The sequence below is a fragment of the Trichomonas vaginalis genome, chromosome VI (genome assembly GCF_026262505.1).
Source record: "Trichomonas vaginalis G3 chromosome VI, whole genome shotgun sequence".
NCBI classification, from domain to species: Eukaryota; Parabasalia; order Trichomonadida; family Trichomonadidae; genus Trichomonas; species Trichomonas vaginalis.
This window is the reverse complement of record NC_067208.1, coordinates 7,127,785-7,154,094: the sequence shown is the minus strand read 5'-3', so window position 1 is coordinate 7,154,094 and position 26,310 is coordinate 7,127,785. Positions and strand designations below refer to the sequence as shown.

General features: G+C 30.0%; 10 protein-coding genes and 1 pseudogene across 11 annotated transcripts, besides 3 other annotated features; 5 read left to right on the top strand and 6 right to left on the bottom strand.

Moving 5' to 3' along the window:
• Positions 1 to 270: 270 nt before the first annotated feature.
• Positions 271 to 2,008, top strand: TVAGG3_0820930 (WD40 repeat-like family; the record flags this gene model as incomplete). Its single annotated transcript, XM_001320770.1, has 1 exon — positions 274 to 1,971. The coding sequence occupies one exon, from the start codon at positions 274 to 276 to the stop codon at positions 1,969 to 1,971; it is 1,698 nt and encodes a 565-aa protein (XP_001320805.1).
• Positions 2,009 to 2,523: 515 nt separating this feature from the next.
• Positions 2,524 to 4,452, top strand: TVAGG3_0820920 (spectrin binding; the record flags this gene model as incomplete). Its single annotated transcript, XM_001320769.1, has 1 exon — positions 2,524 to 4,413. The coding sequence occupies one exon, from the start codon at positions 2,524 to 2,526 to the stop codon at positions 4,411 to 4,413; it is 1,890 nt and encodes a 629-aa protein (XP_001320804.1).
• Positions 4,453 to 5,306: 854 nt separating this feature from the next.
• Positions 5,307 to 5,712: a mobile genetic element.
• A 1,590-nt stretch (positions 5,713 to 7,302) lies between these two features.
• Positions 7,303 to 7,551: a mobile genetic element.
• A 702-nt stretch (positions 7,552 to 8,253) lies between these two features.
• TVAGG3_0820890 (DNA/RNA polymerase superfamily) lies at positions 8,254 to 9,256 on the top strand (the record flags this gene model as incomplete). Its single annotated transcript, XM_051248024.1, has 1 exon — positions 8,254 to 9,256. A coding segment is annotated over one exon (1,003 nt), but the record flags the coding sequence as incomplete, so codon positions are not given.
• A 1,810-nt stretch (positions 9,257 to 11,066) lies between these two features.
• Positions 11,067 to 20,608: a mobile genetic element.
• TVAGG3_0820880 (uncharacterized protein) lies at positions 11,826 to 12,089 on the top strand (the record flags this gene model as incomplete). The annotated part of the gene is made up of 1 exon (XM_001320768.1): positions 11,826 to 12,089. The coding sequence occupies one exon, from the start codon at positions 11,826 to 11,828 to the stop codon at positions 12,087 to 12,089; it is 264 nt and encodes an 87-aa protein (XP_001320803.1).
• Positions 12,453 to 14,768, bottom strand: TVAGG3_0820870 (uncharacterized protein; the record flags this gene model as incomplete). Its single annotated transcript, XM_051248023.1, has 1 exon — positions 12,453 to 14,768. The coding sequence occupies one exon, from the start codon at positions 14,766 to 14,768 to the stop codon at positions 12,453 to 12,455; it is 2,316 nt and encodes a 771-aa protein (XP_051083498.1).
• Positions 15,164 to 16,951, bottom strand: TVAGG3_0820860 (phage tail repeat-like family; the record flags this gene model as incomplete). The annotated part of the gene is made up of 1 exon (XM_051248022.1): positions 15,164 to 16,951. One exon carries the CDS (start codon positions 16,949 to 16,951, stop codon positions 15,164 to 15,166), a length of 1,788 nt encoding a protein of 595 aa, XP_051083497.1.
• Positions 18,182 to 18,882, bottom strand: TVAGG3_0820850 (annotated as a pseudogene). Its single transcript has one exon. A coding segment is annotated over exon 1 (701 nt).
• Positions 20,609 to 20,758: 150 nt separating the features above from the next.
• On the bottom strand, positions 20,759 to 21,166 carry TVAGG3_0820830 (uncharacterized protein; the record flags this gene model as incomplete). Its single annotated transcript, XM_051248021.1, has 1 exon — positions 20,759 to 21,166. The coding sequence occupies one exon, from the start codon at positions 21,164 to 21,166 to the stop codon at positions 20,759 to 20,761; it is 408 nt and encodes a 135-aa protein (XP_051083496.1).
• A 185-nt stretch (positions 21,167 to 21,351) lies between these two features.
• On the bottom strand, positions 21,352 to 22,105 carry TVAGG3_0820820 (uncharacterized protein; the record flags this gene model as incomplete). The annotated part of the gene is made up of 1 exon (XM_051248020.1): positions 21,352 to 22,105. A coding segment is annotated over one exon (754 nt), but the record flags the coding sequence as incomplete, so codon positions are not given.
• A 603-nt stretch (positions 22,106 to 22,708) lies between these two features.
• Positions 22,709 to 22,945, bottom strand: TVAGG3_0820810 (N-acetylmuramoyl-l-alanine amidase family; the record flags this gene model as incomplete). The annotated part of the gene is made up of 1 exon (XM_001320766.1): positions 22,709 to 22,945. One exon carries the CDS (start codon positions 22,943 to 22,945, stop codon positions 22,709 to 22,711), a length of 237 nt encoding a protein of 78 aa, XP_001320801.1.
• A 2,106-nt stretch (positions 22,946 to 25,051) lies between these two features.
• TVAGG3_0820800 (uncharacterized protein) lies at positions 25,052 to 26,155 on the top strand (the record flags this gene model as incomplete). Its single annotated transcript, XM_001320765.1, has 1 exon — positions 25,052 to 26,155. One exon carries the CDS (start codon positions 25,052 to 25,054, stop codon positions 26,153 to 26,155), a length of 1,104 nt encoding a protein of 367 aa, XP_001320800.1.
• Between the last annotated feature and the right edge of the window lie 155 nt (positions 26,156 to 26,310).

Sequence of the window (26,310 nt, the reverse complement as noted above, 5' to 3'; positions counted from 1 at the left end):
AAATGAACATATATTCTTTTAATCTTACACTTCCACTTCTCTCATTCGCTAACAATGAAACAGGTCTTCCATTTTCATTGAACTAAGTCTAATTGTAAGTCAAAAGAAAAAAAATATTGTTTCTGCATAACACGAATGCCTAATAAATCTTTCAAACTTTTAAAAACGTATGTATTCATATAGAATATATCCTCTCTTTCTCCAAATATAGAATCTCTATTATAATTTTTTGGTGACTGGACCCTGCATAATTTTATTCTGTGTCTCAAAGTTATGGATGGAAATTTTGTTCTAGTAAGTGAACCAACATTTCCTGCTAATTTTCCGCGCCAAGATAGGCCATCACTTGTATCCTCGAGTGCTAATAAATATGTTTTCTTTGTTACAGAAAATTCCATCGCATACATCGATTTAACAGAAAAAAGCAAGGAAAAACAACCAATTTATTATATGCAAGTAAATAGCGAGATTTTAATATCACCATTATTACTTAGAAGCAATAATAACGCGACAAAACTTTTTTATCTTTCAACAGAAACAATTCATTTATTCGATTTCAATCCAAATGCAAAATTCCATAATCCAAGACTTGTAGAAAACGTAAATCAATTAGAAATTCTTAATAAATCCATTGTAGATGCGCAATTTTTCCCAACAAATCCAAATTATTTAATGATTGCTTATGAATCCGGTGAATTACAAGTTATTAACTGTATAACAGGAGAATCAGAGCAAATTTTCAATATTCGTGAGAAAATTTATCAAATTGCATTCGGATCAACGGAAAATCGTGAAAATTCATGGGCTCCTTACAGTCTTTTCGTATTTACATACAATACACCCAAGAATAACCTCTATAAAATCTCTCCAATCCTGTTACCTGGCCAACAAATTCCAGATTCATTGTTACTTAATCAAAAATACGAAAATCTAAGAAAAATACAGAAATTCAGCATCCACTGTCCATATATTTCTACTCCAATCCAGATTCGTCCGGATCTTGAAGATAATATGAGTATGACCTCTTTTGCCTTCTTTTCACAAGGAGAAACAGACTTAATACTACTTGGTGCTCGTTCTGATCCAAGCGATAACAACAAATCCAACTTAATTCGACCATTTTTTGTCACATTTGCCAAAATTGACTTTTCTCCAATGTCAAACAGAATCTACGACCTTGAAACCATTGGCAAGAGCGACATTGTCCTCAAATCCGCTCCGAAACTGATGAATTGTCCAGATCCAGTGAATATAACTCCAAATGAAGTTCAAAGATTCTGGCCATGGAAAGGCGAAGAGCCAATGCGATGCACCACCGAGCTTATTTCCAATGGAAAAATACTCGGATTCGCTAATAATTTCGCTTTAACAGCTCCTGGCCACATTATTGAGGTTAGACATTATATGACTGGCCTTACGAGGCTGGATCCAGGAATGCCGATCAATCCTAAGGCAGATGTCGTCAAAGACGCGAAAGCAGAGCTCGAAAAAATCACTGTAATCAAGAATTACAAAGAAATGCTCAGTAAAAATGAAAAAACTAACCAACTAACAAATGACGAAATCAAGAAACGTCAAACACAACAGGATGGACATGATAAGAGGATAGAAAAGGACAAAATAAGGGTTGTAGATTTCAAATCTCGTGAAAAAGAGATTTTGGAGAAGAAGAAACAAGTTGAGGAGTTGATAGTTAGATTTAATGTCGCTAAATGTTTGGTAGATCCAACAACAATCCCTCAAGATCAAAGAGTTACTGACCAACAAAATGATGGCCAAAATTCTCATTCCGATCAAAAAAGTGACACCAAAAAATTTGAATCTCAAAAAGAAGAAAAACTTGAGGAGACTAAGGTGAACACATTGGAATACCTGAAGTCTTTAGTTAAGTTTAACAAACTGTATGCTGCTACTGCAGTTTTCTTCGTAGCGCTGGCTTTATTAATCTTTTTGAGTATTGTTGATATTTAATAGAATAAACTTATTTATAAATATTTATATCTAGCACCATTTTATTGCATAAAAATGCATTTTTTTTCTCTTCATCTCAATATATCTCAATTTTTCATATAGATTTGAATAGGTTCCTACTTGCCTTTATTATTTTTATCAGTAAACAAAAACCATCGATCTAATGTTTTTGTCTATTAAACTATATTCATAAAAATTATTAATTAATTCTTCATTTAATGCATAAACATTACCTCAAATCATTTTCAATAAAGATATAGTGTATAGTAATTATACTCATTGATTCTCATCTCATTATTTGATAGATATATTTTCCCAATTTCATGCCTTAAAACTGCGAAAAGAAACACTTAGATTTTTATATATATGACAATATCTTAAGCTTGGTATGGAGCGAAAATTTAAGTTCAAATTTTGATTAGATTAAAAACAACAAGATTTGCATTAAGATGTTAAGCTGCTTTTGAAGAGAAAAGTCATGCTATTCTATGCTTAGTCTTAAAAAGAGGGAATAAAATTTTTGTCCCCTCTTTCAATTTCACTTTTTTTCAAATGTCTTCAACTTCATTGATCAATGTTGAAATTCCACCAATTTTGAAAGACATTGTTTCTATTACTGATGAAATAGAGAAGATATCCAATGAAAACACAGAAGAAATCGGAACCAAAGTTATTGAATTTATCAAATCAAATCCTGATGAAAGATCTCTTATTATTAACTTCATCGGTGATCTTGCTTCATCACATCCTAAGCAGGCAACTAATCTAGCTGATGTTTCATCTATTATTTTTAAAACATTTTTATCGAATTTTTCAAGAGATTCTTTGAAAGAAATCAGTGAAGAATTTGTTGAATTACTTGAGCACAAAGGAGATTTAGAACCACAAGAAGATGAAGATGAATACGAAGACGATGAACCACTCATCAAAGATTATGATCACAAAAGTTTGGAGTTCATTTTGATGTGGGACAAAATTGAAGAACTTCAAAAAATGTCCTCTTCAAAGAACTTCAAATTCACAAGAGAAATTGAAGATATGACATTAATCGAGTTTGCATCACAGTTCGGTTCAGTAAATTGCTTTAACTTCTTACTCCAAAATGGTTGCAAAATCACAAATAAAACAGATTATTATGCAAGTTTAGGCGAAAGCATCGAAATTGCAAAAATTCTCAAAGAAAAAGGTCTCAAATTTGACGAATGCTTCGAATACAGCTTAAAGTCACATAACAATGACTTTGCTGAATGGCTTATCCAGAATGGCTTTGAGAAGAACGCTTTGTCTGTTGCTGAATGCGTAAATAACATCAATATTAGAGCCTTGCTTTATAAATTACAAAACAAAGGTGACATTAATGACAGAGATATCTCAAATGATGACGATGATGAAGATGACTTTGAGAATGGAGATACTGCTTTGATGTATGCTTCTCAATATGGATCGAAAGCTCTTGCTGAATTCTTAATCCAAAATGGAAGTGATGTCAAAATGCTCAATTATTACAAGAACGAAAAGAGCTTGGACAAAACAAGCCTCCATTTCGCTTGTGAAGCAAATTCATTCTCTGTTGTTAAACTTCTTGTTGATAATGGTGCTGATGTCAATGCAAAAGCAATTTCTCGTAATAAAGGAGACAAAAAAGATGAAAGAACATTTGGAGAAACTCCTTTACACATTTCATGCAGACTTGGCAACCTCGAGATTGTTAAATACATAATTGAAAAAGGAGCTTCACTCAATGAATCTTGTGATAATGGAGATTTATCATTGTCAGCAATTCATTTTGCTGCAATGAGTGGTAATGTTGAACTTGTTTCTTTCTTGGTTGAAAAGGGTTGTGACATTAATTCTAAATCGCCAGCAAACACACAGCCAATACATTATGCAGTACAGTCAGCAAATATCAATTTAGTTAACTACTTTATTGAGAAAGGTGCAGATGTTAATGCAAAAGCTAAATTATATTCTAAGAATGCAACAGGAGTTACTCCTTTACATATTTCATGCTTTGTTCATGATGAAGAGATCGCCAATGCACTTATTTCTCATGGAGCAAATATTAATGAAAAGATAGGAGAATACAATGGAAAGAAGAACTTAATCATCATTCAGTTGGCTACAATTGAAGATTCTCCTTCTATTGTCGAGATTTTGGTTAAAAATAAAGCTGATGTCAAAGCTATAGATGATGAAGGAAAAACATGTCTAATGACTGCCGCTGAGAACAGCGCATTTGAAATTGCAGAATTTCTCATCAAAAATGGTTCTGATGTTAATGCAAAGGACAAATCCGGATCATCAGTATTGAAAATTGCTAGAAGAGCAAATTCACAAAGGATTGCTGAACTCTTGCTTGAAAATGGTGCTATCAACGAGACATCAAAGAATAATAAAAAGAAAAACTCAGATGATTTGAAATTAAAATCATTATTCCACTGAAATAAATAAATCATGAATTTTTAAACCTCATTAATTTTTAAATTATACGCTAATATCATGAAAAAAAAGTGATAGTCAATTTAATTTTATTGGTGCAATTTATTTAACTCATACTGATATTGAGATATGACGATTTGCAGCTCCGCCAAAAAGATGTATAAATTGAAAATATTGCCCATGCTTTCAAAATAATTTGCTATTATCAGTGCTTATGTCTTACGTAGACTCGTAATGTTCGAATTTAAGATTTAATAAATTATCTCGGACTTTTCAGAGAATTGAGTGGAGCGAAGCGGAACTCAATTCTCTGAAATAGTCCGAGATAATTTCTAGTCTTAATTTCCTTCAAAAAATAGTCAAAATTGTTTGGACTTTTGAGTTCAAAACTTTACAAAAAATTTGAATAGTGACAATGAAATTTTTATGATCAATACAATTTTTAAATAATTTACACCTTTTTTCTGTAGTTAAAAATAATGCTCGAAATGTATAATAAAACATTATTTTAAAATAAAATAATTCTAATATTTACAAAACAAAATTTTTAAATGCTAAGTAGTAGATGATGCGGGTTGTGTGACTTTTTTTGTTACATCTATATATAGACGATGCATTAAAATATATTTATTTATAAATCATTAAAAAATTAACATTAATTTTAAAATAAATTCTTTTTTTATCTTTTATAAAAGAAGCTATATATAGATGATGTCAGATATTCCGCGATTAATTAAACATTGTTTAAATCCTGAATGGGTTAAACTTCAATTTAAAAATGAAGATTGTGAATTATTAAATGAATATGAAAGCCAAAATAAGCTAATGAGGTATAAATATAATGATAAAGAATATTTAATTTCATGGAATCAATGGAGTCATAATCAAAGACCTCATAAACTTCTTACGAAAAATTAAAACTTAGTTATGTTTATTATTTAATTTTTTTATTTTGTATGAAATGAGCGTCAAAACTAACAACGTTAAAAAATTAGGATTCACAAACGAGGAAATAAAGGATATATTAGAGGAGGTGGGTTATGAAGTTGATAAATATTATTTAAGAAATTGTAAAAAATTCGCGGAGTTATTAAATGATTTAGATTATGATGGAAAAATGAATAAAGATGATGTTATAAATTTCTTATATCCCACATCTGAAGAAGAAAAACCTAAAGAACCTGATGTTTTCCCTGAATATTATGAAGAACGGATTAAACAAGATGAATATTATAACGATGAGATTGAGAAATTGGAACAATTAAGAAATGAAATAGATGAAAAAATTAAGGAATTGAGAAATGCTGAGAATGAAGTAGAGGGTTTAATGAATATCCCAGCTTCAGAATCAGAAGTTCAAAAATCACATGAGGAAAGATATAAAAATTACTTTTTGGAATCTACTAAAAATTTATTAGATGGTGATATTGACGAAACACTTTCAGAAGAAGGCACAAAATTTATTCATAAACATAAGCTTCAGTTTATTGACGATGGAGATTATCCATGTATATTACTTTCACCTCCTCTTGATTCTGAAAAATTCAAAAAAGCACTGAAAAATGTAACATATGCAACAAATACGATTAAGAAAGAAGACCATGATATTTACACAAATTATTATTTAAATAAATGCACAGGTGTTGATAAAGTTTTTGATTTATTAGATAAAATATCAAAAGAAACCATTGGAACCTATAAAATTTTGTGTGATTGTGGTTTCATTATTGAAGATACCAATAATGTTTCATATGAAAGAACAGCACCGAAGGAAGACGAAGTTGAAAGGTCTATACCATTCGTTATTAAGAACATAAAAGATATGAAAACTTATAAACATTATATTTATTCATTTATTTCAGAAAAAATGGAAGCAACCCATAAAACATCTTCTCATCATTTTATAGCTATTCATACATTCCTTTTCAAAGTTGTGAAATTAAATAAGACGGGAATTAGATTTAATGTATCAGGGTACGCATTCTTGAGTAAATTAAAATGTATTCGTCACGTCGCAGATGATAAAAATTTATGTGTTCTTAATTCATTTTATGGACTTTAGCCCTGGACTCTCTGAGTCTCGGACTTTAAAAAAAAATAAACTTTATTTTTATTTATTTTTTAATTTTTATTCTTACATAAATGAATAAAAATGGAACAGCAAAAATGAATGATAATCAAATAAGAGCCGAAGGTAGAAGGTTATTTAAACGCTTCTATAACATTCCTGATGGTGTTAATCCTAAAACTCGTAGAAGTTATTTAAATGAAGCCATAGATGCATATGAAGGATTTGACATTTCATCAGAAAGTGAGAGGTTAGCAAGAATGTTAAACGTTAATATTGATTTTTATTATTGTGACCCTCAACCAGAAGACGTGGACATAAATAAGGTAGACTTTCCATTAGTGGAATCAATAATGATAGATCCAGAATTTGAAACAGTAAATATTTTATTAACACAGAGTCCATGTGGAAAACTTCACGCTGACAGAATTACAGACGTTGAAGCACTCACAGGATATAAAGTTTGTCCCTTTTGCAAAGAAGAAGTTTATTCTATCCGTGATGATCCAGAAAGGAAAAACCAAAGAAGATTTTTAAAACATTGTGAGAAATGTAAAGAAAATAATGGAAGATTAATTCAAGACGTTCAATTGCAAAACACACAACAACCATATACACCACATATCACGAAACAGAAGATATATCAGTGGTTATTAGCACATAATTTGCAGGAATATTATAAACCAACAAGATATTATATTACTTTTGACTTCGAAACATTAGAGACTAAAGAAGAACTTCAACTTTCTGAATGTGCAACTTTGAACGCTTACTTAAAACCATTCATGGTATCATCAACGGTTAAATTAAACGATAAAACATTTACGAGGAATTTTTGCTTAACTTCGAGTGATTCGTTCATCTCTGATTGGATTGAATTTTTATTTTCAACCTGTTCATTAGTTGCTAAATCAAATATTGAACAATATGAAGAATTAATGAAGCCGCAAACGGACTCTTTGAGTCCTGAAGGTCTTTCAGACCAAACGGCGGGGACTTTGTCCCATACATTAAATGAGAAACAAAAGGAAGCAATGAAAGAGCTTTTAGATGAAGAATTTAATAAAGTGAATATCATTGGTTTTAATTCGGGAAAGTTTGATTTAAATTTAATTCTTCGTGATTTAAATACTGCAAAATGGAAAATAAAATCAATGCTGGGTTCATCTTCTCAATTTAAGCAAGTCATAGTAAAGAAAACAAACTGTCCATACGAATTAAGATTTATTGACATCAGAAATTATATAGCGGGTGGAACATTAGACCAATTCACTCAAGATTTCGGAAACAATAAATCACGTGTTAAATCCTTTTTCCCTTATCAATTCATCACATGGGAGAATTACGAAGATGAATTATATAAAGAGGAACCATTCACGAAAGATTCATTTTATTCAGCATTAACACAAGAAACAATATCAGATAGTGATTATCAAATATATCTCAATGATGCTAAAAATTTTAAGAATAGATTAGAATATTTTATTCATTATTGCAATAAAGATGTTGAAATTATGATTGACCCAATTGATAAAATTATTGAAGAAACATTTGTTTATAAAATTGATATGCTTCATAATCTTTCTTTATCATCGAATGCATCAATGATTCGTTACGCGTTAGCATATAAGAACTTCAATCCTAACGAAACATATCCAGAAGAAGAAAATGTGGAATCAAGTTTTGAATTAACGAAAAAGTATTGGAAATATAAAATTGATTCATATAAGAAACAAGATGAAAAGGTGAAAAGAGATACCAAAAACAATGTTTCAATGGATGATTTTCAATACTATCATGATTTAATCCTTTCATCTAAATGCAAAATGTGTGGTAAAGCGTTTACATATGCAAATAAACCAACATTGGATAGAATAGATAATGAAAAACCACATACCAAAGAAAATTGTCAGTTAATGTGTTGTTATTGCAATGTCGTAAAATCAAATAAAAATGAAGATGTTCAACGTTTAAGAATCAATTTAAGAAATTATGCATTAAAAAATAATTTACCAATGACTTTAGATTCAGTTGAAGCTTATCACATTCTCCGTAATGGAATTACTGGTGGTCTATCAAATGTTCAACATAGAGTAAATCTTAAAGGAATCACGCACATTAATAAACTTTCATATAATCCAGAAACTAAAACTGTATCAAATGAGGACACCACCAACATTATGACTCATTTCGTTGGTGTTGATTTTAATTCATTATATCCTTCATCATTTTCATCTAATCCTCATGATTTCATTCAATATACTGACCATAAAATGTATATGCCGGGAAGATTGAATGGTGTTATCATTTGTGATACAGCAACAAAGAAAGCAAAAGCACTGGGAATTATTAGAAAGAAAAATACTTTATTCGTGGCTGAAGTAAAGGGTCACATTGATGAAAAATACATTAATGATTACATAAACTTTTTACCGATAATAAGAAACTTAGATATTATCACAGATGAAAAAACAATTGGCAGTTTTATGTATAATTACATGAAATCAAACAATCTACCAGTTGACCAGAAACAGAGGAAATTAACTCAGTTAGCATCAACACACAACCAATATCAACCATTTTCTTCTTATTATCTTTGGTATCTAATAGACAGATTTCATTTTATCATTGATGACATTCAATCAATTTTAACATTTACTAAAAACACTTGTTTTAATGAATTTGCGAACAAATTTATGAACGAAAGACAAAAGGCTGAATTAGAAGGAAATAAAGGAAAAAGTTTATTTTGCAAGATTTCACTTAATGGATCATATGGTTACGATGCAATGAATACACAAAATTACGCAAAGACTAAAATAATGAATGCACAGAAGGCACGCGTTGCATGTATGTCAAATAAGTTTAAAAACATAAGAGAAATAGGTGAGGATACATATCAAGTGATGCTTAAAGATAGATTTTATAGATGTGATACATGTTTACAAGAGGCATTCTTCACTTTAGATAATGCTAAATACTGGTATTTGGTTTTCATTTATGATTTTATGTATAAATGCATGGATGTTAATCGTTTTCATTTCATTGAAGGTGATACTGATTCATCTTATTGGGCAATCGCTGGCGATCCAAATCTTCCTAACACTCAAGCATTTCAAGCAATTGTACCGATAAAAATTTTATGATAAAAACATTTTCAAATTCGCACCATTTGATTTCTTCTGTTTTGATGAGAAATTTAAACCTAAATTAAAGAATAAAGCTGAAGAAAAAGCACATGAGAAGAAGTTATTGGGTTTAGCAATTGAGAAACAAGGTGATAACATGGTTGCTTTATGCCCTAAGTGTTATACATCATTCAACGGTTCAATGATGGAAGTGATTTTAAAAAGATTGCACAAAAAATGAAAGGTGTTAGTTTACGACAAAATAAACAATTAACACCTAAAAATTATTTGGATATAATAAATGATAAAGTGATATTTGATGGTCAGAATATTAATTTACAACTTAAAAACGGGTCAATGACTCGCTTAACAATCGGTAAGACTGCATTAACAGGAGCACACACTAAGGCTGTATGTTGTGAAAATGGATGTTGTATGCCATTTATTTAATATAATTTAAAAACGTAGGGTTGAGTCATGAATTTAAAATTTTATTTTTAATAAAATGCACAGAAGAGACAAAAGGAACTGTTAATAATGTGATTCAATATGTAAATAATGGTTTTGATACTATGATTCAAAGAGGTGGGCACCCTTAAAACATTTATTTTATTTTTATATAAATGGATAATGCAGATTTAGAAAATTTAATTGATGATTTAGTACTTAATCAATATTTTCCTAATTATTATGAATTAAAATCATATCTCCAAAAATATGATAATAATATAACGGGTGATGATATGGGTTATTATTATCGGTATTATAAAAATGAAATTTTGAAATATCATGATAAAATAATTTCTAAAATTAAAGACAAAATTAAAAATAATGAATATACAAAGGGAAAAACTAAATCACAACTTAAACAATTGAAAGATTTCAAAAATAAAGTATTAACAGAAGAAGATATTGATGAATTATATAAATTATATAATCCTGAGCCGCAAAAGCCAAAGGAACAAAAGCCAAAGAAGAAAAAGCCGAAAACAACACCAAAAGAGAAAGTAGCAAATGTTCATCAACAAAAGGTGCAAAACGCCCAGGTCCTTCAGACCATAAATGATGCACAAGCTTTAATTTATGATTCATTAGTTAAACCATATTCAGCCCGACTTTTAAATGAAGATCAACTTTTGGAATTCATCCTTCAACATAAACTCGAAGCAGGAAAGTATATCAAACCTTTATATACAGCATATTTAAAACAAATGAATAGAATACATCCAGAATTAATGAAGGGGGGAATGAAATCCAAAATCAAAGCAGATAAAATTAAACCACTTACAACACCAAAACCTCCAACAGTAGTACCTCCTCCTTCAGTTAATCCTTCATCATTCACTTTATTATATCCATTTCAAACATTTAAGAAGCAAAAAGATTTTAAAAAGGATTTCAAGATATTAAATAAACCAATTGACCCGAAAATTCAACCGTTAAAGGAAAAATTTGGTCGCCCTTCATTTGCACCATATCCATATTCATACGAAATCGATCATTTAGAATATTCAAAAGGAAACATTACTTATTTATTTACCATTAACATTAACACTAGATATTTATATTGCATTCCAGTGAAAGGGAAAACAGAACAGGAAACACGAAGAGCTATTCAATACTTACTAGATCATGAAAGAGTAGATAATATCAGGGGTGATGGTGATAAAGGATTTCAGGCAGCTATGACTCATTATTTCCCACAAATTAATTTTTTCTTTTCATCCTCTCCATATACGTTTCATAATAAAATAGTTGATGCGGTAATGAGAACTCTTAGAGATGCGTTAGGGGTTAACGGTCAGATATACTGGGATGGAAATCATGACTCCATCATACAACAGTTAGTATATTATTATAATAATACATGGCATAGAACAATAAACATGAAACCGGTGGAAATGAAAAATGATATTTCAAAAGAATGGGAATATATTAGAAAGCAAATGGAAAGGTTGAATGATGTTAAACGTGAACAAATTAATTCGGGGCTCATGAATTTTAAACAAGGGGATAAAGTTTTAATTCATCTCGATTATGGAAAAACTAATAAATCAATGACAAAAAGAAGACGAAGATTTGACACAATAGCTGAATTTGTTAGATATATTAACGGTAATGCATTAGTTGAAGTTGACAATAAATTAATAGAAATTCCGATTTATTTTATTACTCCATTATATTTAAATAATATTTAATTTTTTTTTATTTCGTAAGAAATGAGTGACAACAAAGCAGTCAAGAGTCCAGACGATGAATATAAAAAGAAACTAAACAGAATTAAATCAAAAATATGCTATTACAAAAAGAAGCCACAATGCGGTGGGGTTGAAAACGATAAAGAAATAATCGAAAAATTAGAAACTTACCGTTCAATCCTTAAACTGAGTGAAGCAAAAATAAAAGAATTTAATAGAATAAATAAATTGATTGGAAGAGATGAATTTAATAAAGATGAATTTTTAAACTCAATCCAAATTTAATTTTTATTCCTCTTCGACAACATCTCTCTTTCCATCATTACTGCATAACCACATTTTCTCAATTTTAGTGGTTTGTTATTTTTAACATGTTCTTGCATCATTTTTATCATTTCCTCCCTTGTTATGATTCGTGGTAAATTTTGAGCTTGTGGGGTATTCATTTATATAAAAATAAAATTTTGTTATCAGTTATTTTATCGTTAATGATTTTAGGTTATTCAATTATTAATTATTTTTGAATAACTGAAGGTGTCACTATGTCACTCAGTGTCACTCGGTTATTTAACTTCTCTGAAAAAATGTGACAACATGACATTTTGACAACATAGTGGGATTAATGCAAAAATAAATTCCAATCATACTTTATAAAGCTTCATTCACAGGTATTTCATCGTCAGTAAATGAATCCTCATTATCGTTTGGTTCAACTTGTTTATATAATCCTTTCATTTCTTCTTTCAAAACATAACACCATGTTTGTTTACCATCTATTCTTCTCTGTTTCTTATCACATTTATCCTTAATGCTCATTTGAAAGTTTTTGTCTTTCATGTCTGATGGTTTGCAGAATAGAGCATTTTTACACGTCATACCTGCACACAATTCATCATAATGTGTATTTATCCATGCATCTAAAGGATTTGTTGATAATTCAATTAAATCTTGTTTGGCTTCAGTCATCGGTATGATTCGTACATTAAATGATGAAAGGTCATATTGCATAAAATACGTCAGCAAATTATCATAAAATTCCTTTGTGCATGAATCCATTAAATTCTTGAAGTAATCAAATTGACCCTTAAATTTACCATTGACCCTTAAAACTACGTATCTTCTGTCTCCAACTTCAATTTTGACAGGGTAGACGTTATTAGTTACGAAAATGAAGTTTGCAACGTTTTGTGCTGTTCTTCTGGGTTGATTCTTTTCATTAATTCTAATCTCATTATCCGTAATAATTGATTTCAAAGCGTTGAAGTTTGCGAGTCTATCTTCACCAACATTCTTGAGTTCATTAAGTACAAGAAACATTTTATTCTCAACTACTGAGTTGAAATTACCCGTTAGCTCACTTATTTCAGTAATGTTTTTACATGAATAACCTGCGAGAAGTTCAGAAATAATGTCTGTGAATCTGTTTTTACCTGTTCCCTGAAGTCCTTTCAAAATAATTGCTGTTTCATTCTTGATTCCAGGATGTTGAATCATTGATGCAATCCAGCCGAGAAGGTATTTATACACTTCATCGTTATTATCACAAATGGCTTCTTTAATGAAATTCATAAACATCTCAATTTTTGAGTAATCAGGCTTTTCAAGAATGTTGTATTTATAACCTTGAAACGTTGAGAAAACATCGGGGGAATCAGATTTAAAGCAAACACCCTTAACGGTTAATGAAGACAATTGATTTAGTAGTACATCCCATGCTGTTATTGTTTTACCTTCTTCTTTAAATAATTTAATCATTTTAAGTGACTCTTTCATGTTTGACTGAAGAACAAATGATATTTGATTCATTTTGTCGTGTATGTTGTAATCTTTCTGAATGAAATATTTGTTTCCACAATCTACAAAACGGATTACACGTGATAAATCCTCAATTACTTCAGAACTGTTTTTATACTGATGATTTTCAGCCTTGCGTCTAATATCTGTTATCAAAAACGAGTCATCAAGTTTGATATCAAATGTTATTTTTGGCTTACGTAATAAAGGTAAAACATATTCATCATAATATTCCTTTTGATATAGTTTTAGAATCTTCACTAAAACAAATGGAGAAGTCATTAAATATGCATATCTACTACGTGCTTTTTCAAAATTACTTTTTGCATTTTCAGTTAAATTGCAGAAGTTATAAACGTTATCGTATGCTTCATTAATTAAATGATTAGGTAACGAATTAATTGCTTGAAACAGTGTGAATAATGTAACTTCTTTTTCTAAATTCATGTTTCCACCGTCATTATGTACTTCAAAATCACAGATGCCATCAACTATGCTCTGGGCAAGTTTATCGTCAATGTTTACATCTTTGTTTTCATTCATTATACTCTTTATTTCTTCGCTCTTCTGTTCAACTCTTACCTTAATATTCAAATCATTTAATACATCGTTTACTGTTCTAGTTAATGTTGAATCATAACTTCCACGAATGAATGAGTATGTATTGATTGGTTCTGTTGCATTCTTTCGAACTCTTGAATCAGCCATAACCACTAATGAACGTTTTGAATCATCCATAGAAGTCATGATATCAATATCATAATCATTGCAGGAATAACATTTAATCATTCTGTTCGAAACTGCATAGAAGAAATTAGTGTTGCAATAAATGTGAAGACCTCCTGATGCGGTTTTAACGATAACATCTTTATCCGAAAGTTTTGATAAAATGTCTTTTCTAACTGTTTCTTTAAGTTCATCATTGTACGATTTATTGATATCAACATCTATAATCGTTAAATTTGAAATTTTATTTACTAATAAAGCCATACCAGTTTTCCTTCCTCTTCCTCCATCATGTTTGAGGTAGTTATGTAAATCAATCTTGTTTTCACCAATTCTTTCGTTGAGGGTTTTAGTTTCTGCCACAACTAATTCCTCAGCTAATGAATCAATAACTTGTTCATCAGAAATGATGTTGTTGTTGCTGTTGTTGTTTGTTGCTGTCATTTATATAGGAATAAAAAAATAAAAATAATTTTAAAACTAACTTTATTTTTGGACTACATCAAATTTTCGTAAATGTTGTCAAAATGTCATGTTGTCACATTTTTTCAGAGAATTTAAATAACCGAGTGACACTGAGTGACATAGTGACACCTTCAGTTATTCAAAAATAATTAATAATTGAATAACCTGTGTTGTTGTCAAAATGTCATGTTGTCACATTTTTTCAGAGAAGTTAAATAACCGAGTGACACTGAGTGACATAGTGACACCTTCAGTTATTCAAAAATAATTAATAATTGAATAACCTAAAATCATTAACGAAAACATTTATTTCTGCAGTTCATCCATTACTTCATTACCTAATTAATTACAAACATAAAATTTATTTAGTTCATTCATTGAACTCTATACCATGCGTAAACTGTCATGTAAGGTGGCATGTATTCTTTACTTTGTCCCGTTGTTTGTGTATATCCTGAAACGTGGTGTGTATGGTTTCCTTCTCCCTGAGTGTCACTCCAGTAACAATTTATAGCAAACTTAACATCGTCTTTAACATCATATCCTTTACCTTTTGTCATTCCTGACCAATCCCAATATCTATGCTTATGCCAACCCGCTTGAGATGTGCTTAAATCTATGTAGTGACTATGTGCAGGTAAATTTTCACCTGAAATCGTTTTACTTCCGCCTGTTTCCTTTGAAGAGTTTGCACAATACAAAAACCTGTCAACTATTTGTTCCCATGCACCAACACCAAACATTACTTGAGGACCTCTTGCATCCATAGATGTATAAATAGAACCTACTGGGTTCATTAAATCAAACATATGAGATAATATAGGATTGTCTCTTTTGAACTTAAAATATAGTGCAACCATTTCAGGTTTCTTCTGGTTTGTGTCAGAATATTTTTTATAATATAATCTTATGTTTTCAGGGTAGGTAAAGTCTTGACTATAATATTTATTTTTGTCATCTGTATAATAATATACTATTCTCGTTTTTTCTATTGCATTATATCTTTTATATCTATAATAATCTAAATATAATGTTAGCTTTCGTTCATCCGCATGTAGTGCTCCGCCGTCATATCCATAGTCATAATAATATGGTACTGGAGCTGGGTCAGGCAATGTCATATCTGTCATTTCATAAACTCTTAAATATTTCTTTTGTTCGTCTCCATATAAGTTTAAGTAACAGTTGTTGTCTAATGGAACTTTAACTTGTGTACCATCATTCTTTATATAGCTTACATACATTTCATTGTTATTTTTCGGAATGAGTTTATACCGTGTACCATTTCTTAAGGAGTGTACAAACTGCCATCTAAAATATTTATTTTCTTCATCGATAGAAACATCCCCAACAATAGTTTCAATATTTTTTGTTGTTCCTATCAAACTTTGGTATATTTCATTAACATATGTTTTATCTGCCTTCTTCCCTAACTCATCGTTAACATATGTTTTATCTGCCTTCTTCCCTAACTCATCGTTAACATATGTTTTATCTGCCTTCTTCCCTAACGCAGCAGCAACACATTCCTTATCTGCCTTCTTCCCTAACTCATCGTTAACATATGTTTTATCTGCCTTCTTCCCTAACTCATCGTTAACATATTCCTTATCCGCTTTAAGGTCTAAACATCCTGAAACCCATCCTGTATCGGCTTTAGTTTTTAAAATCTTTGATGTCCATTCATGATACCATTCAACCCTTTCTTTAATTTCATTATCTTTTTCGTTAAAATATTCCTTATCCGCTTTCTTCTCTAACGCAGCAGCAACACATTCTTTATCTGCTTTCTTCATTATGTCATTTAGGAAACCTTTTATGAATTCCTCATTTAAATTAAATCTTCCAATCTTCAAAACTTTAGGAAATGCATTTAATGCGTAATATCTTTGTTCTTCTGGTGGAATTGATGTTATATCATCCGTTATACCTTTAATTTTTGAATTCATAAATAAAATTTCTTTTATATTTGATATCACTGCACCACCATTGCAAACGAATTCGAAATGGTCATTTTTCAATACTATCTCCAAATCTCCATATTTCAACCTTTGCGTTTGTTCTGCCGTCTTTGAATTATATGCATATATGGCGTATGTAATGGTCTGAGGGACCTGGGTGCTTTGTGCCTTAAGTTGCTGTGGTTGCTGTTGTTTAATCATTTATTATGATTTAAAAATAAATATTTAATCTGTTATCTCATCAGCTATTTTTTCTATTTGAAATTGCCATAATATTTCATTCATGAATTCTAAATCACAATCAAATAGGTCGGTTATTCTAAATTTAATATTTGATAAATCTTTTGAATGAAGAATAAATGAATTCCCAGATAATTGAAACGGATATGATAAAGAAAATATGTTTAAGTTGATGGATAAAATGTTTTGTATTGATGGGTAAGAGTTAGGGTCTAATGTTTGATGTGAAAATCTCATTGGGGTATTAACTTTATCACATTTGATTAAAATGAAATTGGAACCAGTGTCAGAATACAAAACATCCCCAACATCTTTTTCAAAATTTAATATCCCCAACAATGAACGAAGATGAGGAGTACAAAATTTAATTTTCAGCGGGAATTTAATAAGGTTATTTATTTCATCAAGTTCAAAAAGTTTATCGGGTTTTGATTTAAAATTTTCTTCATACCATACGATAAATGATTCATTTAAATAACTTAAAATCATGTTAATATCCCATTTCGCTATCACATTATTTATATACATATCATACGTTTTTTCATGGTCATCTTTAATAAATGATATATAATCTGAAGGGTCTAAAAGAATGGGATTAAATTTACCACTCACAGAAACGAGAGTAACATTATAAATTCCGCTAACTGTTAAATTTAATTCACAACTATTATTCGAAATAATATTGATAATTGACATTTTTATTACGATTAAAAATATGGTAAAGCGTTATTTTCCAGTGATAAATAAAACTAGAATAAGATTACCTCAAGAATTCATAAATTCAACGAATAAGAAATTCATTCATGTTATAAATTTTAGTGTTTTCAGAAAATATGAGTCAATGTCATATTCATCATCAGGTTATATTTCACTTCATTCAAATTTAGTTCAATCAAACCCATATAATGACCATTTCATAAGATTTTCAGATGGTATTAAAAATGTAATTGATAGATTAAAATATGAACAGATTGACAATATCGAATTTTTGGAATTTTGGTTTAAATATCCTGATGGAAAAAAGATTGAAGTTAAAGATAAAGCTGATACTATAACAAAAACAATTACAATGACCGATCCGGATAGTGGGGAACAAAAAGAAATAAAACAAACGATAGAAACTGGTGAAAGGTCAATTATTATTGATTATGATTCAAAGGATTATTATTCGATAATGTTAATGCTTGAATATTAAATAGCCTTAACAAAGAATTTTTCAAGTGATATTTTATATTCATCAACTATTTTATTATAAATATCATTATATGTTAAATGAAGTTCAGTTGTTGTTCCGTTCTTTGATATCTTAATTGTGCTAATATCCTTTATAGGATTTATTTTTGCAACTGTTCCGCAGCATGAAACCTCATCATCTATGAAAAATTGAATCTTAACGTCTGAATCTTGAACATCACAAAGAATGGCGATAATGTGAATTAATGATTCATAAGGTAAAATAATTAAACCAGATTGGTCAATTAAATTTATTATTGAATCATAATTATTAATTATTATATCACGGTAAATTTTCATTAATTCAGAATTAATGTCTATTTTATATGGCGCATTGCGACTGGAATCGTAGATTCCTGGGTTCTCGATGTTTGATGAAAGAGGTGGGGGGTATGTTGGATAAGTGGGATTTCAACGGGTTCTTTACCAGGTTCGGATAAAATGATTGGGTCTCCATTCTCATGGTTTTCTTCATTCTCCTCATTCTTTGGTAAGTCACGAGTTAATAAATTTGGTTGAGTTGCTGACCTTGTTAATTCAGGACTAACATTAACTTTAACATTTTGAATAATTCGTGATTTATCATCATTTACGTTATAACCAACCGTAATCTCTGCTTTTGCGTTTGTGTTCTTTTGACTTGTGAAACGTCTTCTCATTTATAATTGAATAAAAAAAGAAAAATATATTTAAAGTTTTATTTAGTTGTTACGGTAATATCCCAAGGTTCATCATTGTTTGCTTATACTTTCTTTGTAACTGCACCAATTATGTTATTGATATTGCTTTGAGTTTCTTCCAGTCTTATTTTATCATTTACAATATCTTTAATCATTTCATTACATGCATTCTTAAAACCATCTGATTTTTCTAATTTACGTCTGTCACTTTCTTTAATTAAATCAAAGTTATAACCTTGTTGAGAATAAAGTGGTTTCTTTATCAATTCCTTGAACGCTTCTGAAAGTGAAGATGAAGAAATTCTTGCCACTTGAATTGGTTTAAATTCTGCTTTCATTGCTTCTTTCTGTTCATTGAACACTGGATCGAATAAAGCAACTTTAAAGAATTTCTTAGCTGGAATTTCAGGTCTCAAATTTGCATTATTGACCATCAAACTGATTAACATATCGTGGTAATCCATCCGGTCCCTCTTCAATAGCATTTAATTCTTCATTGAAATAAGAATATGGATCATAACGGTATGAATTAATTGGACCATTTTCACCTTCTCCAATGTATTGTTTAACAGCTTTTCCATTTTCATCAAATTGCATAGGATAACGTTCATTATATGCTTTACGTTTAGGATAATCAGTTATAGTTAATTTATACCCATTTATGACTTTAATATTACCTTGACCATCAGTAACGAAAACTTCATTTATACCATCAGGTTTTCCATTTGGTCCTGTAATGTCTGCTTCGTGTGCTTCCCAATTTGGTCCATGACGTTTGGCATATGCTTGAGCTTCTGGTAATGTTAAAACATTTCTCATTTGTTTAACATCTTTTTGAAGACCAGCAACAATGTGGACTAATTCTTTCATTCCGTCTGGAACTTTCATAGTTCTATTATATGGACCCTTTTTGTTTGTCCCTTGTTTTAATGGAACCTGTAGAAGATTTGCTATTTCTGTCATGTTTAATTATAAATAAAAAATAAAAATTAATTATAAAAAGTTAATCAAATTTAACACTTCCTTTATTTAAATCAACTATTATTTTTCCATGTTCACCTAATTGTTGATATTGTGTGTAAAGTTCATTAATGCTCATTGGTAAATTCACTTGATAAAGCATAACGTTCAACTGTTGACGACTAAAACCACTGAAAATGAAAAGGGTGGACAGATTTGATTTAATGTTTGTGCTTAATGCTTTGAAATATTGAACAGCCATGAAGAATGAACATTGAATGTGTCGACATTGAGTTAATAACTGATTAAAATATGATTTCTCATTTGTTATTAGTTTTGATTTCACTGCATCATCTAGAAAAATGAGTGAATGCAAAAATTCTTTATCAAAATTTGAAATAGAAAGTGTTTCAAATAATTCATCCCGTTGTTTATCAATAATTTTATCCTCTAATCCTTGCTTCTTGATTGTATTATATAATTCTTTATACATTAAAAAGTTTTTTAAATAATCTTCTGCTTCTTCTTGTGATAAATAAATAATTGGAATTTTGATTAAATGCTTTAAAGATTCAAATGTATCATCTGAAGGTGAACCTGAACGGTTGATATAAATTAACACATGTGAATGGGGGGAAGTGTTAGCAATAATGATAATTTGTTTTAATATCGTTAATGTTTTACCTTTATTTTGTTTACCAATTGCTGCAGTGATTGAATTTAAGTAACATTCAGAATATGGAATTTTCATTAATTTTTCCTTAGATAGAGCATTTCTATTATCACTCAATGCTTCATTAATCATATCATCTACGTATGTATTATATACTCCCGCTAATTCTTCATAAGGGGTGGATGAATTTAAATCCATTTAATCAAAAATAAATTTATAATTTTAAACATTTCTATTCATCAATATTTCATCATATGAACTTCTATACTGTGGTGGTGTACCTGTTGGATGATATTTCAAACCTTCGTCCGGTGTCCATGTCCAATATGTAGTCCTAGTAAACCAAACCTGAGGAGGATTTGTCACCTTTGAACAGTAAGTGTCATTTACACCCTGAATGATTGGATAAGCTTTCACTTGTACTGTAACTTGTGAGTTGAAAGTTTCTAATCCATCAAAGAATATACCTGCTCCATCACGTTGAACTGGAATAGTGCATAAGAATGAAGTTTGGTCTTTCCATGTTCTAGCTAACGGCGCGCCATCATCATCATTCAGTGGTCTAGTTAATGAGTCCTCGTATTCTTCCGTGCATTCATTCACTCCATCTAAATCAGAAGCTTGAAGCATACGTGTAAAGAATATGTCGCCCACTGTGGTCATCGCTTGATCAGGGAAGTTTCTGGAATCTATAGTGACCTGAAGACCTCGAAGCATTGGATTTTCTAAAACCGTTCTTTGCATTGCATTCTTCGGAAATGTTAACACAACATCTGTAACATTATGAAGAGCGTATGAGAAATCTGAGCTAATACCTTCAGGAGTGATGCAACCTCCATTTAGTGAACGAACGTCAATATGTTGAGCTGGAATCATGAATGGATCTTCCTTACTGAATAAACGTGGTATTGCTTTAACTGATTCTTCAATTAAACCGTATCCTGGTGTAATGCATTTATCCTCTAAAACTTCCATCTTTGTGCATGAAATAATAACGTCATCAACTGTTGCGTCAGCAGATGTAGCGGCTAAGCTTGTAATTAATTTGGCAGGAAGTCCGATTTGTTGGAATTTGCGATCATATTTATAAACATGATTCATAATCTTTTCATAATTTTCATCAGTTATCTTTTCATAAACGTAATTTTGTAAATCAGCAACTCTTAACGGGTCAACCTGACAAAATACTAAAGTATCCCTGAAAACATAATATTTAAGAATGATTTCACCAAATGATTTAGGATAATCATCGAACGCCTGAAATGCTAACAAATCATTTACCGGAATAATCATATCAAAAGTGACATCAACTTCTTCATTTGCTTTCTTGAAAACTTCTGAAGGGTCAATATATTTACCACATACTGAGTTATCATATTTTTGAACATTATTATATAACGAATGAACAAACTTTTTAACTTTCCTTTCTGATTTTGGTTTATATGTTGCAAATGCAAAAGATTCACGGGCGCAATCCATCTGAAGATAACCGGCATCACCTCTTTCAGTTTCTACTTCTAATTGTTTAAAGCTTTGATTTGATGATTTGTAACCAACGAATAAACGCATGCATTTAAAAGCGGCATCACATGTGAAAGCTTTATTTGAAACTAGAGTTGCTTTAACTTTGCGTTTAATATATGTGTCACCTAATTGGTTCACATCATGAGCTGGATTTGTAATTCTTAAATGAGTTTGTTTATCATCAAAATATGGAGTATCAGAGTCATAGCATGAACTTTCAAGTTCTCTATAATATCTTCTTCCATCATTCTTCGCGAATATTTCATTTATCTTTTCGAATGAATGAAACACATTTCCATTAATCGGTTTAGTGTTTGGCACCAAATAGTTAGTCGTCATTTATTATTAAATAAAAAATCAAAATTAAAATATGAAAATGAATTTTTAATTTTAATGAAATAATCAACTATGGCGGCAGGATTCTTTAAAAAATTATGGGATAAAGTAAAAAGAGGAGCGCATAAAGTTTGGGAAACATTGAAGAAAGGAGCAAATTGGATATTTAAGAATAAAGAAGCAATTAGTGATGTTGCTGAATCAATAACGCCAAAAGCTGCCCCAATAAGAGAAATATTAAATAAAGGAGATAAAGTTTATCAAAGACTTCAACCGATACTAAGATAAAAATAATATTTATTTATTTTTCCACTATCTACCTCCTATTTTATTAAGTATTCCTTCAGCAATTCCACCAATTGCGTTACCTGCTTGTGCTCCCATCACCGGATTACCTGCTTTAGTACCTAATACTCCACCTATGATAGTTCCTGCCGTTTTCGCTACTGGTGCCAAAAAGTTTGCAACAGGTTTAATAACCTTTTTATAAACCCAACCTGCAGCTTTCTTAATTCCATCCCATAATTTTTTAAAGAATCCTGCCGCCATTTCTGATTTAATATTAATTAAAAAATATATTTCATCACTTATATTCTAATTTTTATTTAATGATAAATGAAACCGATGTTAAAAATAAATGAAACAGAGGAGGAAGAAATAAATGAAAGTGAAAATGTTCAACAAAAAATAAACGTTGTTAAACCAATTACCGAAATAAAAATTTTTTCATCTGTTGAAGAATTTAATGACTATTATGCTAATAATAAAAAATTATTTGAAGAATTGACAACATGTAAATTGAATAAAATGTTTAAAGTTGATGGATTCAAAATTTCAAAAATAAAAGGAGTGGTTAGTTTGAAATCTATTCCTCAATCAAGAATCACCTCATTAATGAAAATAGATGATTTAACAAAAAGAATAGAAATTATTGAAGAAAGAATGAATCAAATAATTGATTTCATAAATTCAAATAATCATTAGTTTCTTAAAGTTCTATGTTGAACTCATCAAATTCTTTTACTCGTTTATGAGGTCTTTGATTATGACTCCATTATATTTATACCTCCTTTCATACCTGTTGTCAAAATGTCATGTTGTCACATTTTTTCAGAGAAGTTAAATAACCGAGTGACACTGAGTGACATAGTGACACCTTCAGTTATTCAAAAATAATTAATTAATCGCGGAATATCTGACATCATCTATATATAGCTTCTTTTATAAAAGATAAAAAAATAAATTATTTTTTTATTTCATTATGGTAGTGAATCTTTCATTCATGAAAATAATTATTTCTAATTTCTTTTACTCTCTCGTACATACTAGATTTGAAGAATTCAGAACATTTCCCATAATCCCCTAAATGTTTTCTTATCCCTAACGTGTGCCAGTTATTATATGAAACTGTATAAACTTTATCTTTATCTTTACACCTTTCATCACTTCCAATATATTTATATCTCAGTTTTGATTTAGCATTTTCATATTCATTAGCGTTTAATAATTCACAGTCTTCCTTTTTAAATAAATGTTTTATGTATTCAGGATTTAATACTCTACGTTTATATGCTCCTAACTTAGTTCTAAAGGTTTTTCTACAAAATTTAGGAATTCCATCCTCTTTAATGTCATCAATGATTTCCATTTCATTATTTTCAATTTCTTCTTCTCGTTTATGAGGTCTTTGATTATGACTCCATTGATTCCATGAAATTAAATATTCTTTATCATTATATTTATACCTCATTAGCTTATTTTGGCTTTCATATTCATTTAATAATTCACAATCTTCATTTTTAAATTGAAGTTTAACCCATTCAGGATTTAAACAATGTTTAATTAATCGCGGAATATCTGACATCATCTATATATAGCTTCTTTTATAAAAGATAAAAAAAGAATTTATTTTAAAATTAATGTTAATTTTTTAATGATTTATAAATAAATATATTTTAATGCATCGTCTATATATAGATGTAACAAAAAAAGTCACACAACCCGCATCATCTACTACTATGCTATAATATACCAATTTCAGACCAATTTTTCCTTACCCCTTTTAGATTCCGTTAGTAAGACCGGATTATCTTATCCGTTCTAACTAGTTGGTTCAATTATGCAAATTCCATTTCAGATTATCTTTTGAAAACTAATAATTTCTTTTTCCACGTCATGATTGAGGTCACCACGACCTTCCCTTACGCGCTTTATTCCTTTTTAGAAAGTTTATGAAGTTTACAATTTGTCACTTTTTGGCCCTTACCAAAAATATTATAATCTTGTTTATTATCTTATTATGTACCAATGTGCTGATCTAAAAATTTTATTTCACTATTCAAATTTTTTTCGTAAAATTTTGAAACACAGAAAGTCCGAGAAAACAATTTTGACTTTTTTGAATGGAATTAAGACTTTTTTCCCCAATATGAAATAATTGAATGGAATTCAATTACCCATTATTAAATATTCGTAATTTCTTGTGTCTTAGCATAACTTATTCAACCTTTATTTTCCGACGCTCTTTCAAAAAATAATTGACTGGAATAAGATTATAATGAATTTATATTTATTTTTAATACGTAACTGATTGTTAAGCCAAATGTTGATATTCAATAGGTTTGCTAAATATGACGCGAATTTAAATCATATTTAATGTTTTCTTCGTTTAGCATTCTTACTGCTTCAGCATCAAGATCTCAGTTTGCCTCATGCATGCGTGGTGTAAACTATAACTATACCAAAGATCCAACATATCGCCAGTTCACTACAACTGCATATATAACTGTTCCACAAACATTTTATGGTATAACTGGCCATATATATGGTGCATTTTGTCCTCCAACAACAGGAAATTACAATATCAGGGAATACGGCGGAGATTGGGGTGGCGTTTGGTTTGAAAGTTCTTATGCAGGAGATGGTTATGCCACTTGGATCGGATCTTGCGTAGGTGGTAGTGATAATGTTGATACAATCACAAACCTCTATCTTCAAAAAGGAAGATGCTATAAATTTACAACATGGGCAATTGCAGATGGCTGCTGGGGTAATAGATTTAACTATGCACAATGGTCATATACAAGTCCAGAAAGCTATTCAACTATGGATTCCACAAATACATATAACTGTTCTATTAATGATGAATGCGATGTTGGTTATGTTGGCAGCAACTGTGAAGCAGTAGACTTAGATTGCCATAATAACGGCGTTCCAAGTGATGGTATTAGTGGAGATAAAAATACCTGCGTTTGCACAAATGGACTTGAACCATTCTGTGATGATATGACAACTGTAGATTCCGGTCATCAAGACCCAACTATCACGTTTACATATGGTAGCGTTGTTGATAAGTCTGAGTCTATTAATGTTGGCCAAGATACTGTCTATTACTCCTCTAGTTACGCAAATTATTCTGTTAAGGGAAAAATTACAATTCCACAGAATGGAAACTACAGATTTAGAATATCTAGCCAAAATGATGTAAAGTTTACTATATCGGGAACTTCTATATCAATTGGTAGCATTGATTACGATAATCAGTTCCAATGCCAAGAAGATAGAGTAAGAATATATGAAACAACAAACACAGTTACTCTTACTAAGGGCGATTATAACTTTGAAATCAAAGGTTTGAGTGGTTGCGCGATCGAAGATCAATACTTCTCATTGGAATGGATTTTCTACAGATATTACATATCCTCAGGCAAGACTGCTGTTTATACAACAGTTCCAAGAAGATATTTAAAGGCTGCCTAAAATTATATTTGTTATCATCATAAAAATTACGATATATTCTAAAATAACTAAATATTTTATACAGACATAAGATAAGTAATTATATCTTTGTATATAAATTAGTATAGAGACTAATTATAAAAATTTAATATTTTTTTTTACTTTTGATATTGTTA